Source organism: Eucalyptus grandis, chromosome 7 (genome assembly GCF_016545825.1).
Source record: "Eucalyptus grandis isolate ANBG69807.140 chromosome 7, ASM1654582v1, whole genome shotgun sequence".
Taxonomy (NCBI): Eukaryota; Viridiplantae; Streptophyta; class Magnoliopsida; order Myrtales; family Myrtaceae; genus Eucalyptus; species Eucalyptus grandis.
This window is the reverse complement of record NC_052618.1, coordinates 54885088-54904548: the sequence shown is the minus strand read 5'-3', so window position 1 is coordinate 54904548 and position 19461 is coordinate 54885088. Positions and strand designations below refer to the sequence as shown.

The following is a 19461-nucleotide window of genomic DNA, read 5'->3' as shown; positions in this document are numbered from 1 at the left end:
GTCTAACAAATTTTCAAATTATGAGAACACATCAAAGTTTCGCACAAAATGGCAAGACCTGATTATTCCAAAACTCCACAAAGCTCCATTAGGTTTCAAATTTTGATGCACCAACAGTAGCAAGGACAAAAATGCTATCTTTGTTGAAATGGTCGGAAATGAAGATATGAAGCAAAAGATAATTCTAGCAAGATATTTGCTAACTGTAAAAGTTACTTGAGCTTATCTTTCTTTCTAGGGATATGTTCAGCAGAAGTCCTAAAACTTGTCCAGAAAGTGCAATTGAGTCTTAAAACTTACAAAAAGTTCAATCAAGTCCTAAAACTTGTCAAGTTAGTTCAATTGAGTCATAAAGTTAACACCGTTAGCATTTTCTGTTAAAAATGCTGACGTGTCATTTTAAATTATTTTTTATTTTCCACGTGTATTTTTTAATGATTTTTATTCATTTAAAAAATTAAAAACTAAAAAAATTAGATTTATTCATTTTATCTTATTTTCACCAAAAATTAAAAATAAAAGTTATAAAATTTATTTTTAAAATTGTTTTAAAAAAATCAGCCCTCTTCTCCCCACCGCCGCCGCCGCCCATCGCCGGAGGGGCCGAGCGACGGTTGTCGGCCCTGGGCGGGGGTGGCCGGCCCTCGCCGGCCCCGGTGAGGGCCGGCGACCGCCGCCCGCCCGGGTGAGGCTCGCCGCCCGTGACCGGCGAGCCTCGCCGCCCCAAGCGAGGGCCGACGAGGCCTCGCCCGGGTGGGCAACGGTCGCTCGGCCCGGGCGAGGGACGGCGACCGTCGCCCTCCCTAGGCGAGGCCTCGTTGGCCCTCGCCGGGGCCGAGGAGGCCTCGCCCAAGGCGGGCGACGGTCGCCGTCCCTCGCCTCCTCGGTCCTCGCCGACCCCGGGCGAGGGACGGTGACCGTCGCCCGCCCCGGGCGAGGCCTCGCCCGGGCGATCACCGGCCCCCGTGAGGGCCGGCCCCTCCGGCGATGGGCGGCGGGGGCGGCGAAAGTCCACCGGTGCCCTTTTTTTTTTTTTTTGAACAGTTTTATTTTTTTAAATAAATTTAGATTTTCCTTTTTTAAATGAATTTAGATTTTCCTTTTCAGTTTTTAATCTAATTTTTAAAGATTTTGAATAAAAATAATTTTAAAAAGCCATTTGAAAAATAAAAAAATCATTTAAAATATGATGTCAGCGCCACGTCGGCAATTTCCGTTAACTTTATTGACGGTGTTAACTTTAGGACTCAATTGAACCAACTTGACAAGTTTTAGGACTTGATTGAACTTTTTTTAAGTTTTAGGACTCAATTGCACTTTCTAGACAAGTTTTAGGACTTCTGCTGAACATATCCCTTCTTTCTAATGTTATTGGTTGAGGCCCAAGATATTGCCAAGTCTTTGCTCTCCTAATTACTATGCTAATTGGGTAGCTACACAAGTTAGGAAGTGTTTGTCCTTAGGGGTGAATTGCTCACATCTCTTTCACTGACAACTTTGCTAGACAATATTATTAGTTCTGATCTCCGTTGAGAGGTCGTGGCAATAAAGATTAAGTCTTATGCATTTCTGGCCAAAAAAAAGAAAAGAAAAGAATCCTTGCTCTCTTTATTCCCATTGCCACAGAGAAAAAGAGCGTCAATCTCACTCTTTCGTATGATTGACAATGCTAGCGAGTCATCCACCAATATAAAGCAAATTAATAGCTGGGGTTTTATTTCAAAGATCATTACAGATAATCAAGATGGAACTACAAAAGAGTAGAATAGCATAAATTAGCATCAACAAAACCAAGGACAAGAAGAAGACCAAATGTTGAAGAAGCACAAGATCTTCAACACAGAATTCATATTTCTACACTAAAACAAGCAAATATTGACATCTCGCCAGAAACCAACTGTAGCAAGACCGATGAACAAATCACTTGACTTAATTCAATCATCAAAACACAAAGTCCTGGATGCCCCCAAGCCTCGCTAATCAAAGTTAAAACTCCAAAGTCAGATTAACCCATAACAAAATAAAAACATCGAAAGACTGACAACAAATTAAAGTTCGCAAGAAAATAAAAATAGATTGGTCCACAGACAACAGCAACCAACTAACGTGGAATCACGACCAACACAACCGGAGGAATCAACACTAATCAAATGAGCATTGAACATCAGTGGCGGAGATTATAATGAAAGTGAAGACCTTGCTGATGGCATTGCGGAGAGAGAGGAAGCCGTCGCGATAGACCTTCGCACTTCAGCTTCAATGTCAAATGCTTCGTGAAGGTGACGTTCCATTTCTTCGAAGCTTCCACGTCGTTGAATATGGGATGATAATTTCTAGGATTACTTCGAAGCCCAGGCAAGGGCTCCGCTGCGACCTCAGCAAGCCTCGCAACAACAGATCTAGGCGACGACGTGACCGTCGACCAAGCAATTGGCGGCGACCATCTATCAGGTGACCGCAGGCGACCAAGCGAGCAATGTTCGCGAGGCGAATAAAGAGAGGCGAGAGAGCTACGTTTCGTTAGGCAAGCGCGTGAGTGAAGAGAGGCAAAGGAAGAAGCGCAAGAGATCTAACGGGCTTTTACGTTGAAAAGGGGGCAATGTGGAATTATGATTAGTGAGTGCAGGTAGGATTGGAAATTCAAAAATTCATTAACTGGGTACTGTTGCATGCTGAGAATGCCAGAAAGCCAAGGCAAGGGATGAGAGGCAGCCTTGAGCGTAATGCCTTTACAAGACCTTGGAAATCGATAATCTTAAAATTTTGAACTTTCATTTCATAGTTTATAAAAAAACAAGCTTCATTCATGATTAGAAGAAATTTGCTCTAACTACGTCTCTGTTCATGGACATCAATCCTATATAAATATAAATTTATCAATCAGATATATGATTAAAGAAAAAGTTGCGCAATAAAACGTTAATAATGGGTTCATTCTTCAGTATATGAATGTCTATGAGATGGATGGTATTTTGATTGGCAAGAGCAAATTCAAATTAGCAATCTTTCTTTAACATTTTAAATTAGTAGCCCACAAAAAGTTCATTCCCGGAGATACAATTTGGGGTGGAAGAAGCGAGGCGTCTTCTTTAATTAACATCCTGATATTTTTTATCCACGTAAAGCAAAACGCACACGAGTCTGAATGTTTTGTCGTTTAATCATTCTCTAATGGTATCCGATTCCGATGTTATCATCAAAAATCGACTTCGAAACGGTGGACGTGAAGTTGACTTTGCAACTGTTGTTGACTAGGTGCCTCCTCAGGAACGTAAAGAATGTCTCTGTCTCTCTGATGTTCATCCATATTACAGAACCGAAATCAAGGTTAATTCAACTAGAGGGATATCATCTTTGTCGTCTAGTCTACTGTAGTAAAATCCAAATGGTGGCCACGTTCAATTTGCATCTTCAACACAATTACGATAACAATATCTTTTTTGTCGATGTTTGATGCTTTGACATGAATACCATTAACTTGAACAGACAACTTAACAATTATATTCCATTTGTTTCACGAAAAATATGACATTTCTAATAATTGTCTTTTCGGAAATTATTTTCTAGAAAAATGACAATGTATTTTGTTATTTGATAGAAACCTGAAAATGAATTGGACAATATTTTCTGTAGTTTAGTAAGATAAATTTGATTTGATTTTTCTAGATAGGCATACATTATTTCGGCGCTAGTGACTTGTGTATAGGTAACTAGGGAATTAAGTACAGGCACCTAAGTCCTAACTCTAACCTCGATGGAACCTGAACTAAGCATTGGGGACCGTGGTATAGGCTTTAGGGTCTTGATCCAAGCCTCGATGTATCCGGGCGCAAGTCTTAAGGACTCGGGCTTAGGCACCATGGTCCCAAGCCCAAACTCAATGGGCCTAGGTGCAAGTGTCGAGATCTCGAGTCTAGCCTTGATTGATCAAGGCGTGCACCGGCATCCCAAACCTAGTCTTGATGGACCAAGGAAACAAGCACCGAGGACCTAGGTGCAGCTTCAATAGACCTAGGCTCAAGCACAACCTAGATGGATAGGGGTTTGAGCACTGAAGACTGGCACCGGTGTCATGATCCCAGCCTTAATGAACTCATTGCCGGGCGTCGTGGACCTAAGGTCATCCTCAATGAACCTTGGGCCAAGGTGTTAGAAAGGGCATGAACACTAGGGCTTGCGCTTGGCCTCCTTGGACCCAGGCCGAGGCATCAGGGAGTTGGAGTCTATGGACAATTTTTAATTTTTTCTGAATTATTAATTACTTTTTTTCTTTCCTTTTTTTCTTTTCCTAAACTATGGGTCGATGAGGTCACTAGCAGGCCCTTGCCTAGTTTGGGCAAGGGCATCACAGCTCTCACCAGCCAATAGGTGAGGGTGTTGGCTCTAACCTAGATTAAGGAGCTCTCGTTGACCTAAAGTTGTAAATAATAAATAATAATAATAATAATAAAACACACACACACGTACACACAAAGAAAGAAAAGAAAAAGAAAAAAGATATATTTAAAAATTCAATAAAGTCGTAAATTTTGTTCACATTACCGATGGTCGTACCATATATAATAACTAGGGGTGAGCGTCGGTCCAGGGTCAACCCTGGACCGACCCTAGACCGGCCCAACCCTGCCAGTCCTGGTCCGGTTCCTAGGGAAGCTGGGTTGGTCCTTGGTCCTAAAATTCCTAGACCAACATTGTGTGGGTCGATCCTCGATCCTTAGAGTTTCGGATCGATATATTTAAAAATTCAAAAAAATCATAAATTTTGTTCACATTAACGTTGATCGTACCATATACAACAACTAGGGGTGAGCATTAGTCCAAGGTCAACCTTGGACCGACCCTAGACCGACCCTAGACCGACCCAACCCTACCAATCCTAGTCTGGTTCCCAGGGAGGCTGGGTCGATCCTTGGTCCTAAAATTCCTAAACCAACACTATATGGATCGGTCTTCGGTTCTAAGAGTTCAAATATATATATGTAGAGAAAACCTTAAAATAAATAGCGTCAATAACATTAAATAGCTCTTTAGTGAGGAGTTCAAGTAATTTTACATTATTCTTTAATAACTTAGATTTTTAATGTCTTTTACGGTGTCAATAGTCATAATTTACGAATGAGGAAAATGTTTTTGTGAGGAGTCCTTTCGGCGTCCAAAAAGGCATAAACAACTCCTTATGGCATCCTTCTCTAGTGTTCATTCTTTTTTCTTATTTATCCTCTTAGTCTTTAATTTGCCAAAATCGAAAAAAAAAAAAAAAAAAAACTTCTTCGCTCGCCACTCGACACTCGCCTCGCTCGCTTTGGATCATTCGTGCCGCTTACCACTCGATGCTCGCTTGGGTTGTTGCTCCCCACTTGACATTTGATACTCATTCTATTCGACACTCACCCCACTTGACCCTCACCGTTTACCTTTCTTAGCCGACCTCACTCATCATCGAACCCACTAAGTTGGTACGGTCCTCAATTGCCCTTTAAGGAGTACAAAAAATGAAATAAAAAATTATTGGTTGGTCTTGGGTTGACCTTGAAACTGAGCCGAACCCATTGAGTCAATCCATTCATCAATCGCTTTTTTAAGGAGTACAAAAAATGATATAAAAAATTATTGTTTGGTCCTAGGTTGATCCTGGAATCGGACTGAACCGAATGGGTCGATCCGGTTCTTGGTCTCAAGCTTAATAGGATCGGTCATCGATCCCAAAAATTGAAGATCAGTACTGTGTGGGTTGATCCTAGGGTTAGGGGATGGACTGGCCCAATCCGGACCATGCTCACCCCTAACAACAATCACTGTCCATGTCAACAATTTTCGACCAAATTGATCGAATGGATTATATTGACGAATCTCAAAAAGTTTAGGATTCAATCAGTACCATTGAAAAGTTTAGGCTTAAATTGACGCAAATGCGATATATTTCAAACTTTTTGGCACTTTTCCAATTTAAGATCAACAACCCCTCGTTTTACAAGAAAATCACGGAAGTTTATCTTCAAAACTTGCAAGATAAGGGCTGGAAGAGCCTTTTAGAGATGGTGTGGAGGAATTCCTACTCCATTTTGTTCAATGTTCTAGCTTTGAAGCTCACTCAGCTAAAAAAGATGAATTTCAGGAGAAAGAGAAGATGTATGTCTACGAGTAGAGTACCAACATCTCTCGTGGATTTACACGCGAGTAACGAGTGGAACCCTAATGGAAGGACAACAGATATCTCCAGTTGCTTCTTGCTTGGCTGGGACATTTTAACAAACACCTTTCGCACAGCTAAGCGAAAAAACTGCGTACTTGTATCATCACACCCACCATTCACACAAATCGACAGCACATATTATTCGAGTCATGAAGTGCTGACCGTACCGGGGATAGCCTAAATGCTTATCGGTTACTCTTTAGGAGGAAGCAAACACAGTTTCGAACCTACCCAATATAAATATCACATCATATTGATAATTGCAAGATTTAAAATTTTCATTTTGTAGTTTATAAAATACAAGCTTCATTCATGACCGGAAGAAATCTCTTCCAACTATGTCTCTCTTAATTGATATCAATCCTATATAGATATATATAACTAAAATTAAAAATATACTATATCTACACTTGTAACCCATCAATCAGATATATGATTAAATGAAAAGTTACCCAATAAAACATCATAAAATGAGTGCATTCTTCAATACATGTTGTATGTAAGACCGAACTCCCGCTCGAATTCGGTACTACATGTGTGAATTTTAAACAGCTGGATCTTGATTTAATTTTCCCTGGTCTTCTCTTATTTTTCTCCTTTTTCTTATCCTTCCCTTTTCATCATTCCTCTTTTGCCCTTCATCATCACACCTCGCCAGCGTCCCCAGCCTCCGTTCAAGCTGCGTGACGGTACCGCTCCCGTCCTTCAGGCCTACGCAGCTCCCTCTCCCCCTCCCCTCCGTGGCAGAGAGAGAGATTGTGTTCTGGTTTAGATTTTTTTGGAGTAAATTCCTCAAGAAATAGGGGCATCAAAGTCATCTTGTGAGAGCTGCATCGGTGAACTGGATGATGCAAGCCAAGGTTAGGCTTTCTCAAACAGTATGATCGGGAGAGTTACTCGCACACGGGAAACAGGACGAACAGAAATTTCAACACTGCGCAAGCTCAGGAAAACAGTCGTATCTTTGTCGATACAGATCGGATCGACCTAATTCCAAAGCCAAATAAACAAAGACTTCTGATACTTGCTTGAAAGCAAAGTTTTCATTCATCAAAAGTCATCTGTCTTGTACAAAGAATTGGATGGCTTATATCGTCCAAGAAATAAAGACAGAGCATTAAAACTAGGAAAGAGCATAGAAACTTGAAAGCATTAAAGAACATTCAAACTAGAAAAATAGTAAAAACATAGAAACTAGAAACTAGTAAAAGCATTACGTCTTCATGGCTCACAATGTGTCTTCTTTCAAACTTCCGGGATGGACTCAAAATATCGATATGGCTTCTCAATTGAATCGACAACTTCATCGAACTTCATCGATAAGAGGTTTCATCGAGCTTGAATGCTGGCCAATCTTCTTGGTCGAGAGAGCTGGTCTTCAATGTGGGCTGCATCACTGGATGTAATTTTGTGAAGTACGAATAGAGAAAGGCCTGGTATAGCTCCTTGGACCATGTGGCATACATTGACTACAGCAAAATCCACCTTCCTAAGAGTTAAGTGGACACGATTTCAGCTCCTGATTTTTATTTTGAGTGCTCAGTGAGATGTAAATCACAAAGATCCTGCATAAAGAATGGGGCCATTGGAGGAGCCATATGGTATATTCCTAATCAATGTTTCCTTGATCCTACTTTAGTTTGATGTAACAACGTAGAGATTGGTCAACTGAATCTTTATGTCATGAAGTTAGGCGACTCTCCGTGAATTTTTATTAAGTCCGTTGTGGTACAAAGCATTCTAGATTGCACCGCCCATGTAATAGATGGCAATCATAATTAATGTGATATGCACCTTTTACTCTTTTTATGCAATTTACTTTACTTTGTTAAAATGATATATTTTCCTCTACTGATTATTGCCCTATATGCTTTTCTTTTTTTTTTTTTTTTTTTTTTGCCAACCATAATACTGCAGTGCTTTACAGTTTTTGTTTATTAACCAATGGGAATAGCTAGGAAAAGTTATAGCTATAAATTTCATGCAACGTTTACTTGGAGCTCGAGAACAAGCAGAGTGCTTGTGCAGAAACTACTCGAGCAAAAGAATTTAGTGTGTTCAATACAAGTTGATGCATCATTCTACATATCGACTATTTTGTAGGGGACAGGAGTGTGGGTGAAAGCATGAAATCTTGTTCTCCAAAGCCACAATTCCGGTCCAATCAAGAGTGGGTCATCCGTATAGATAAGCTCGGGAGCTTTGTAAGGGATTACTTTTTCATGACACAACTATGCGAAATAGCGTCTAAGGCAAAGGTCGGGAGTGGAGACCCCACCCAGGAGTACAATGATTCGATATTAAAATGATCTATGCATATGCAATGAAAATCGATTCCTTGGTTGGATTGGAATGAAGCGAACTTTGAGGCCTCCACTTTGTGGACAGGATTTGCTCCTCGGTTAGTGCTTGCTTCAATGGAATAAATAGCTATTTTATGTCTGGTGGAAATCGAGTGTCTTTTTAACTCTTTTTGCGAGTGACGGTGGTTGCTTGGCAAGTCTGTATACGGTTTCACATGTAGTGGAGTCCGTATACTTGGAAGGGAAACGTGGTGGGATTGCTTCCTTCGCCCCCATGCAGACGGTGTTTATAACCAAGGCATCTGCATGAGAAGCAACCGCCACGGACTTAACGCGCCCAGACAAAGTTTTTGAGTGAGAATGAGTAGGAATGGGGAGAGAGTGATTCGGGTCCTGAGCCGGCTCAAACCGTACTTGGCGGTGGTGCTCCTGCAGTTCGGATTTGCGGGGATGGCGATAGTCGCCAAGTTCTCCTTGAACCGAGGAATGAACCAGCACGTCTTCGTCGTCTATCGCCACGCTTTTGCAATCGCCGTCGTCGCTCCTTTCGCCATCCTCTTTGAGAGGTCTCTCCTCTCCTCCCCCCCCCCATCTTCTTACTTCTGCGGCAAAAGTATCTTGTAAATGAAAGTACTAATGTTCTGGAAATATATTGCAATAATTACAGGAAGACAAGGCCAAAAATGACAAGGTCCGTCTTTTTGAAGATCTTACTGCTAGGCTTACTGGAGTAAGTATTTCTTTGTTCTCTTTTATGTCTTATTCGGAAACATCCGCAGGGAAAATGAGTCGAATAACATGTACTCATCGCTTTTTCCATCTCCAAAATGCAACAAATGCAGGCCGGTAATCGATCAGAATCTGTTTTACACGGGCATGAAGTACACAACGGCGTCTTTCACGGCCGCCATGTCCAATATGCTTCCAGCTTTCACGTTCCTCATGGCCTGGTTTTTCAGGTAATTAATATACGCTTGCCCATGTTGTGACCCCCCTTTAAATTTCGTGTATTCGACAAAAACTTGAATTGAGTTTGTTGCGAACGAAGTATTTACACGTCACACGTTACATCCCATTTTGTTACTAATTCATATAGTTACCTCTTTGGTTAATTCACCTCCTTCCGATGTGGAATTCGAACGATAGGCTTGAGAGATTGAGCATAAGAAGCAAGCACAGCCAAGCCAAGATATTGGGAACTCTGGTCACCATAGGAGGAGCGATGATCATGACTCTAGGGAAAGGTCCTGTTCTTGATCTTCCATGGACAAAATCGACTTCAGCACACGTTGATTTAGATGGTGTTGCGCAAAAACCAATCGAGGGTGCTCTTATGATCACCGCAGGTTGCTTCTGTTGGGCTTCTTTCATCATCCTCCAAGTAAGTTCCTGCCGCCTATTATTAATCAATAATATTCAAGAGATGACAACGGTGGCGTTGTATAAGCACTTCATTCTAAACAAGAGAGCAAAATGCATGCAGGCGATCACCCTGAAGTCATACCCAGCAGAGCTCACATTGACGACTCTGATATGTATGACGGGGACGTTCCAAGGAGCGGTTTTCGCTTTTGCCATGGAAAGAAGCAACTTTGCTGCTTGGTCTATCCAGTTTGACGTCAGGCTCTTAGCAGTTGTCTATATAGCGTAAGTCATTTCCCGCCACATACTACGAATTAGTGCTAAATCCTCAATGAGTACTTGAGGTCTTCGGGTGTTGATATGATCAGGCTTTCCATCTCCCATGTCACCCGATACACAACCCGTAGCATGAGAAATATGCAGTGTTCGGACACTCTAAGTCATGAGTTGAAAAGCACCTCTCTCCTTCACTTTCTTGTGAAGTTTATAACTGATGGATCCTTCAAATGCAGGGAATAATATGTTCTGGGGTGGGCTACTACATTCAAGGGGTGGTGATGCAAATAAAGGGGCCAGTTTTTCTGACTGCCTTCAATCCTCTGCATATGGTCTTGGTTGCAATCCTGGGATCCTTCATTTTACATGAGATCTTATGCCTTGGCAGGTATCTTCTCAATTACCTAGAAACTTGTTGACTTTTGAAGAATCATCAGCCATTGTTCTTCTTCATGGCGTTATCGCGCATGGATCCTTACGAAGTGTGCACTCTGTTTTCATAGGGTTATCGGAGCACTTGTCATTGTTCTTGGCCTGTATCTCGTCCTGTGGGGCAAAAGCAAAGATCAGGTTGCAGCAGGAAGCAGTGAAAAGCAAGAGACATCGAAACCCCAGATAGCCAATACAAGTTTGGCAGATGAGAGTGCAGAGACTGCCGCTTCATCGTATGTTGTCGTTGATGTCACCAAAACCAAAGTGAGGCCAGCCGAAGTTTGAAGATGAAGAACAAGCTCCAAGAATAAAAGCAATTCAAGAGCTTGAGTTTTTTTTTTTAAATGGACATTTGACCTCAATGTCGTGTTGTTTAGTCATGTTTGTTGTGATTTTGTGGAGTAGTTCATCACTTGGATATCCTTTTACCATTTTCACTCAATAAAGTCAAAGGCACCTTTTTGCATGCAATACTTAAAAATGGCAAATTTTGGTTTAGCCTATGAATTTGCGCATCATGGGATAACTAGTAATCATTAAAACCTTCAAATTAGTGGATCTAGTTAGATTTGGATTGGATCAAAAGTAGTCCAACCCAAATCAACTCTTTTTCACATATTATAACCGACCAAAAAAAAAATTATCATATTATACAAATCTAATTACCCACATCCAATCCAAAATCATACCCGATCATATTACTAAAATACTTTTTATTTAATCAAATTTAAGAAAATTTATATCCAAATTAAGACAAAAATATAGAATGAGTGAGCAACCACGAGAGAGACTGAAGAAAGTCATAAAAGTGAATCGAATCTAAGTAAATTCTAAACTCATTTAACACTCATACTAGTTTAAGTTTTATCATTCCAAATTCATTTATAACTTATTTACTAAATATAATTAAATATATAACAATTCAACTCCATCAAATATAGATTAAAAAATGAACCTATCACCCATTTTGACAAATCTAGTAACGACCAATGAGCAAGTAAGGAGTAAGTTAAGTCGAATTCTCTCTCCATGGGAAAGCGTAAGTGGTAATTGAAGGGCGAGTTTAAATAATTCCCTAAGTTTTTAATCCTTTTTCTTTTTCAGCTATAGTCATTATCTCAAGGTTATGTTAAAGTTTAGCGTTAGTACTGAAATCAATAGGCTCTTAAGCCTGCCGGCCACATTAGGGACCGCGGACCCCTTCTTCCATCTGGCCTACCTTTCTTGGTCCCATTCAATCCAAGTTATTTTATGATAAGAAAGAAAGGCTAGCGAATTCGGAACAAATAAGCGCAAAGAACAGTTCAAAATTTGCAGGAACCCAGAGAGCTAAGCAGGCAGCCACAAGAAAGCTAACATGCTGCAAAACTTTATAAGGTCCATCCTTAAAGTTTAGGAGTAGAACATCACCTATTTTCCATAAGACAAAAGTTTTTGAACATATTTACATAAGTTAAAATGGGCAGGTCTGATTCGCCCAACACAGCAACTTCTAAGAGAACGTCCACCGCGTAGATAGTTCCGCTTACCCCCAGAGAAAATTGTGTGGGACACCTAGTCGACACGGTAAGAGTTGTGCCGAGCACAATGGGAGAAGCAATCCTGTTGCTTATACTACTGAAAAGAAAATTAAACTTCTTGCTCAATTCAAACAGAGTAGATCCCAAAATCCGGTGCAATTTACCATCTACACCCAGAAAATTATATGCGCAGGCAAGATCATAAGCCACTTCTAGAATTCCCATCTTCATCTACAGGGTCCTATAGGAGCATCCACTGATCATGAGACCAACCTACCGTGTGAACCTGAAAGTGCATGTGCCATTTTTCAAGAAGGCATCGCAACTTCGTCCTTTCCATATATTCGTTGAAGTTCACGGGTGGCAGCTTGATATGATGCTGAGAAGAGGAATAAGGAATCCATGAGGCCATGAACAAAATTAAAGTCATTTTAAGAATATCGACACACCAGTATATTTCAGTGTTCCCTGAATTCAGTGGGAATGTGCAGGCTATTCCAACTTAGGAGGTCCAGGGAGGAAAAAATGAGCCCACCTTTCCACATACGAAAGTTCTTTTGATTAATGGTAGACCCCGTGACAGTCTGAATCGTATCGAAGAGCAATTCCTGCGGAGTGTTCTTTAACTCCTGAACGACTGCGTAAATGGTCTTACCATTGTCGAAGTAAATGTGATTATTGGGATGCTTAGTCTTGCAACCAGCATGACGCTCAAACTCATAGGCATTGAGAGACTGTATTTCCATTTCAATAAAAGAATAAGCTCAAGAACCTCAAACTGCAGTTGCTCAATTCACTTGCTTCAAAATAGAACAACAATCTTACCTTTGAGTGGTTGCAATTTTCGCATCCACAAAGATAGCCAGTCCCTTTTATTATCCCGCGGAGATTTTTCTGTCAAACCAGATACTTTATAAGTAATGAAAACTGACCTGTACAGAAGGACATAAGCTCAGAGACAGGTAAATATGAAAGACTTACTTCACGTGACCAGGAAACGTATTTGACAGATACTCCATCAAGCATGCCAGTAGATAACAGACTTTTGACATTTGACGGGAAATTGTTCGGAGGCACCTTCTTAGCCGTCTTTGGCTCTTTATTTTTGGGGATGTTCTCAGCTTTAGAATTCGCTTTCGATGCAGAAGAGCTATTTACAATTGGATTGGCACCAGAACCGACATCCGTCTGGCTTGGATCTACTGAAGCCTGAGGTAAAGTCTCATTGTCTATTACTAATTCGTAGTTGCCAATGATTCCAACAGAGGTATGTGTCCCATGTTCATCTTCAAATCCTCCAAAAGAAATGGTATTACCCTCACCCTTGTAGTTCTGGCCCATGGATAGAATGCCAGAATCTCCTTTGTCATAGGTTGAAGTGTGACCCACCGCAACAACATTTGGATCAGCCTTGTCAAAGGTTTGACCAATTGGTGTCATATCGTCATCAGTCCTGTTATAGGAGGAAGCCATCGAGATAAAACTATCGCTTACTTTGCCAAAATTCTGGCCCACGGAAATAAAATTTGCATGCTCTTTGCTGTGGGAGGAACCCATGGATAGACCATCCCCTTCTCCCTTCGTATATGATGGACCCATTGCAATGAAATTCCCATCTGTTCTGGCAAAGGGCTGACCCATGGATAAAATATTCTCACCCCGTCTCTCATAATTGTGACCCATTGATATGAAGTTTCCATCTTCCTTAGTGAAGGTGTGACTCATCGGCATGAAACTTTCTTCCCCTTTGTTGTAGCCAGGCACCATTGACATATTATTCTCGTTCCTATGGTGATAACCCGAGCCTAAAGATATGGTGCTATTGTGGCCCTTGCGATAACCAGTATCAGTAGGAATTGCACTGCCATTGCCACTTCTGTAGGAAGTACCCATCGTCGCAGAAATGCTGTTGTCAGGTTCCCGGACTTGATTAACTTTGACTTTTCTGATTCCTCCAAAATTCAGAAATGCTGAGGGATCTTCAGTGCCATGAGACATAGACAAACTTACAGATGACTCATTTCCATATTGACCTTCGAAGCTTTTTCTTACCATACTTATATCACCAGCATTGAAGGGAGTCATATTCCTATCAACTAAGTTAACAGACCGCATGGGCTCAGAACCAAAGAGCCGATCAGTGGCTTGCCCCGATATAGCGTTAAAAGTAGGATTATTGTCCCAAGGAGAAACAGTCAGGGATGAAATTCCAGATAGTGGCCTGCTTGTCACAGCTTCTATTGCTTGTCTTTTGTTGCTGAACGGTTCTGACCCGGATGCATCCATAAACCATTGATGACTACGTTTAGGTTCTAGTTTGGAAGAATTGTCATAGTTGATATCCCCATTAGTGACAGCTCCTCCATCTCTCGGCATCCAAAAGTCCTTAGGTTGGAAAGACTGCCAAAACCATTTGCTTAGACAGGCATTTAGCCAAGTGACAAGATCTAGAGCTTAGCATGAGTAAATTTAGAAATAGAAAATGAGAGCAGCAAAAGAACCTGGATGAGAAATTCCAGAAACATCTGAAGTCATAATCACGTGAATTCGCAGAAGAAAAGTAAATAAAGGTGTGAAACGTGGCAAGGCTATACAAGAATTATGCATGATAAAAGAAACGAGAGCATGCTCTTCATTTCTATCCTGAACTACCATTGAGAAACTAAAAGGAATGACGTACAAGATAAGACAATTCACATAAACTTTGCATTTCATGCTGGCACAGGCAGGAACTTGCCAAGGAGGTTGGGGGAAAAAGGAATTTGAAAGTGTATGGCTACATATACACATAAAGAGGCAACGGTTCGGACATCAAGTATCAGATAAAACTCAGACGATTCAACAATGCCAAACAAAAGCAGCCTCTTCACATTAGAAAAACAATCGAACCCGAAAGCGAAAAAGGCACATCACTCGTCAATACCATAATCTTCGCAAACCCATCAGATAAAAAAGAAATCAAAACATTTAAAAATGGCCGCGCAAGCACCCACTATTTCACGCGACGCGAACAGGACATTCGCACAAAAAAAAAAAAAAAAACTCGAAAGCGGGGTTCCCCAAGTTACCATTTTTCACCGCACGGAGGACAAATTCCACAGCTCGCGAAGCACCACCTCGCGCGGTGAACCAGAAAACGATCAAGTAAAAGAGCTCCCAGCGCCCGACCAAGTCCTTCCCCTGTCGCAGCAACCCTGTCCGAAACATACACCTTCTTCAGCACCACTCGGAAGTAGAAGCGGATTCACTCATCGATCACCCTAAATAAAGCATACTCGATTCCAACAAAACCAAACAGCGCCGAAGCCGCGAATCCAGCATGCGCAATGTGCAGAAACCAACCCAACCCCCGATCAAACTCCGCGCGCAAAACACACGACCGGGAGCAAGAAATGCCGATCGAGAATACCAAAAGCTCCAACGATCGAACCTTCCGTCGAGCGAACGGTTGGCGTCGCGCGCATGCACCGGGAAGGGAAACCCCCCGCCCCCGTGGGTTGCGTAATGGGAGATCAAACCCTAGAAACTCAAACGGCACAAGACATCTTGCCACCGGCGGTACCTTTTCCGGCGACGGAACCGATGTCCGGCGAGGCTCCCCGGCGCCGGAGGGAGATAAAAATCGGTCCTTTTAAAATTGGGAAATTCGCCGAGTGAGGAGGAGGGGACTTCTATACAGTTCGCTGGAGACGGGAGAGGGAAGAAGCACGCTGCTGCTCCCCCTGGGGTTTTAGCCTGGGACGGTTATACGCTGCGGCGCGGCCCACCGTAAACCTTCTGGGTCTCCCGCGGCGCGACCGTACACGTGTCCCTCCGATTTGAACGGGCCACGTTGGTGCAGCTTTTCGCGGTCTTTTGAGTTTTGGGCCGTGTACTGTTCGCGGGGTTCCATGCGGGAAGCTTTCGAAGCCAATTTGACCAGTAAAAAAAGAAAAACCAAAATATCCGTATTTTTATATCATAAATATAAAAATATATATATGTCTTTTTATTGGTATATACTATATAGATATGGAATATATATAGGAGTTTATTAGAGGGCTATTGAGGTGCAAAAGGAATTGAAATTGTTGACTTTTGGATGGATGGGAAGAATATTTTAAAATAAATATGTGGCTAGATGTTTTCACATATTCACTGCAGGACATGGTAACATAGAACATAGTGGTGAATAATGAATATGGCTAGCATTGTCTTTCATAAGATCACAATGACGAGCCTTCTAGAGAGCAAATATCTGAACGTCTAATCTCTTAAATATTTATTACCTTGTGCGGATAGATTTTCCTGCTTTCGGCGCCTCACTAAAGCTGCAATGATAAAGCACGTACCGTTACAATTAGACTCCACAATCATAGCCCGAACCCGCTTATTCTGTAATAGATGAAAAAGTTTTCAGGTAAATGCATTGGTCAACCCGTTCCATCCTTTTTCCTTCTTATTAAAGAGTACAATTAACGTACTCATCCTCGTCCTTATCTTACACGTCATCATGATGCCCGAATTAAAGGCGATTCTCTGCTCTGAGGGAATCCATAGATATTTAAGACGCGGCCATCAATCTTTGACTATTCTCGTTAGGAGTATAGGAAGATGACGGGGTGGCGGCAATCGATATGCGTGGTTCATAACTAGCAAAATTATTAAAAAAAAGTTCTTAATTTCTTACAATTTTATTAATTTGGTTATAATTCTTTCAATTATACCATAACAAGTTTCACGTTTTACCAATTAAATCTACACAATCAATCTTAATCGGAAATTATTAATGTGGACACCGGTCATTTTATGTAGCATAATTTATATTGATGTTCACAAATTTTGATAATATATTAACATTTTTTCAAATTATTTATTTATTTATTCTTTTTTGTTTTTAACTATGGCTGGGTGAGGGCAGCAAAGCCTTCACTGGCCACTAGCAAGGACCAAGAAGCCCTCACCCTTGTGGCTGCAATAAGAAAAAGTAAAGAAAAAATTGAACAAAAGAAAAATAATAAAAATTAAAAATATTATTAAAAGTTATTAATGTCAGCATTGGCCGTATTACATAAAATAGCTCACATATACATTAACAATTTTGCAACCAAAATTGATTAAATAGATTCAATCGACAAAATATTAAAATGTTTATAACTCAATTTTAGCACAATTATAAGATGTGAGACTGAATTGGTAAAAGTGCAACATATTTATTATTTTTTGGTAATTTTTCCATTCATAGTTAGTTGTTTTGTACAACCTAAGAGAGAGAAAGATTATCAATTTAAAGTGGTACACTTTACACGTGATTTTATTTTTTAAGGTAAGAATTTTAATGGCATAGATAGTCATTATTTAAATCACTAGATCTAGATTAATAAGCCATCAATCAAAGCCCATAATTGCTCCTAGAGAGCGGAGAAATATCGTTCTACTTGGATTTTCATGCATGCATGCATGTGGCGTCAATAATAAGGGCAAATACATTGTCTTGGATCCATACTAGAATCTCAAAATTCAACTTATGTAAGTATCACATTAATTAGAGGACAAAGCTGATCTCAAAATTGATGATGGAGATCTTACGTTAAGTCACTCAATGTACGATGAATCAAAAGCATATTGGATTACACTTTTTTTAAGGAAGCAAATTAAAAGAAATTATGCCGCAATGACCTTTATACACTACAAGAAGGAAAAATAATTATAGTATTTAATGACTGAAAAAATTATCCCAAAAAATCTAGATTGGTTGCCAAGCCTGAGTACATATTCATCATCCAAAAAGGAGCTACACAAATCGAAATGTGTCACTAGAAGTCCGTAAAGAGGATGAATTCATTCAGCCTTATTGAAAAGTACAACAAAAAAACTTAAATCAAATATATTTAAAGAGCTTGCAAAAAATCAAAATTTCAAGGCTTCATCATTCCTGTCCTTCTTCATGCTGGGGGCTACATCAAGTAAAATGCATAGGCCCATCCATTTTGATACCCAAGTCACTTATATGCTTTCTTTTAAATTTTTTGATAAATATAAAAGAAGAAGAACAACAAAGATATCGCTCCAGGGTGCGAAACGTGTATAGTGAAATTGTAACTGATTGGTGGGCTTTCTTTAATATATTTCCTTTTCTTTTTGGTGATTGGTGAGCTTAAAATTGAGCTTTAGGGGCATGAACAGTCAAACTATATCTCAATTGTGGACATTTGGATATAGTTGGACCAAAAATGAAAATTGCCATGGACAGATGCTCTTCGGCGAGTCAGCGATTAAGTTAATAATTCCCAACTTTTAAAAATTTGAAAATATTAGTAATTTCGAGCAATTGAGTGTTGACATGTGAATCCACTAACGTTTTTTCATAATTTTGTAAGTCGAATAACATTTTTAATATAAACCTTTACTTTTTGTTTTTTGGTCAAACAAACATACCCTAAATCCTTACCAAAAAATAAAAATAAAAACATACCCTAAACTCATGAACGGTGACAATTTATCCACATATTTCGCTAACAAAATCCAATGCATTATACCACCGCTTTGGTGGCCGTGATGGTTTTGGGCTCTCTCCCACTCATGAAGGGGAGGAGTTCGAATTCCCTCACGGTCGCTTGGGGTCTTAAGTGGGACGCCGGGGGTGGTGGGTCCTCCCACTTACGTGTCCCTCTAGGTTTACTTGCTGGCTGCCGGCTGTACGGGGTTCTTGGGTCACCAAAAAAAAAAAAGCCAATGCATTATTATTCTTTGGGAAAAACAGAGCCTCAAGTCAAATTTAGCGGCCGAATTGCGGGTTCCAATCATAGAAAAAATAGGGAAATACCTAGGAATGCCTTCAAACTAGGGTCAAACCAAAAAATAAATATTTGTCCGAGTTCTTGTCAAAGTTGACAGAAAATTAGAATGATAGAAAGAGAAACTGATCTCAAAGGGCAGCAAAGAAATTTTAATCAAAATAGTTGTTCAAGTAATACCATAATATGCCATGGCCATTTCAAAATCCCTATATCCATTTGTAGAGCAATGAAGAATAGAGTATCATCATTTGGGTGGAAACGGAATGCAACAAAGAACAGCATACGTTAGAAAAAATGGGAGAACCTAAAAGCAAGGAAGGATTGTGGGGGTCTAGGCTTCGGAGATTTAGTACATTTCAACACATCGATATTGGGAAAGCAAACTTGGTGACTAATCAACACTTTAGATGCGTTATGGAGCAAAATTTTCAAAGGCATTTACTTTTCAAAATGAGATTTATGGAGTGCACAGAAAAGTCCTTGACCTTTTTGGGGGTGGCAAAGCATTTTAGTAGGAAGAGATGTTATAGAACTAGAAGTTAAATGGGAAGTTGGGGATGGAAGAACAATCAGAGTAAGGGAAGACAAGTGGCTGA

General features: G+C 40.5%; 2 protein-coding genes across 5 annotated transcripts; one reads left to right on the top strand and one right to left on the bottom strand.

Annotated features, from left to right (window-relative positions):
- The first annotated feature begins 8653 nt into the window (after window positions 1-8653).
- On the top strand, window positions 8654-11031 carry LOC104454277 (WAT1-related protein At2g39510). The gene is made up of 7 exons (XM_039317948.1): window positions 8654-9062; window positions 9164-9226; window positions 9339-9455; window positions 9643-9877; window positions 9980-10143; window positions 10364-10522; window positions 10638-11031. The coding sequence occupies exons 1-7, from the start codon at window positions 8857-8859 to the stop codon at window positions 10849-10851; spliced, it is 1158 nt and encodes a 385-aa protein (XP_039173882.1). The 5' UTR covers window positions 8654-8856; the 3' UTR covers window positions 10852-11031.
- Window positions 11032-11896: 865 nt separating this feature from the next.
- On the bottom strand, window positions 11897-15783 carry LOC104454276. Of its 4 annotated transcripts, none has more exons than XM_018859694.2 (6): window positions 15362-15783; window positions 15155-15280; window positions 13068-14486; window positions 12912-12980; window positions 12622-12820; window positions 11897-12465 (listed from the first exon to the last, which is right to left on the bottom strand). In XM_018859694.2, the coding sequence occupies exons 2-6, from the start codon at window positions 15155-15157 to the stop codon at window positions 12395-12397; spliced, it is 1761 nt and encodes a 586-aa protein (XP_018715239.2). In that variant the 5' UTR covers window positions 15158-15280; window positions 15362-15783; the 3' UTR covers window positions 11897-12394. The 4 variants fall into 4 exon arrangements, with proteins under 4 accessions (XP_018715239.2, XP_010067378.2, XP_010067379.2 ...); XM_010069076.3 differs by having other exon boundaries at window positions 15517-15783; XM_010069077.3 differs by having other exon boundaries at window positions 15649-15782.
- Window positions 15784-19461: the final 3678 nt, after the last annotated feature.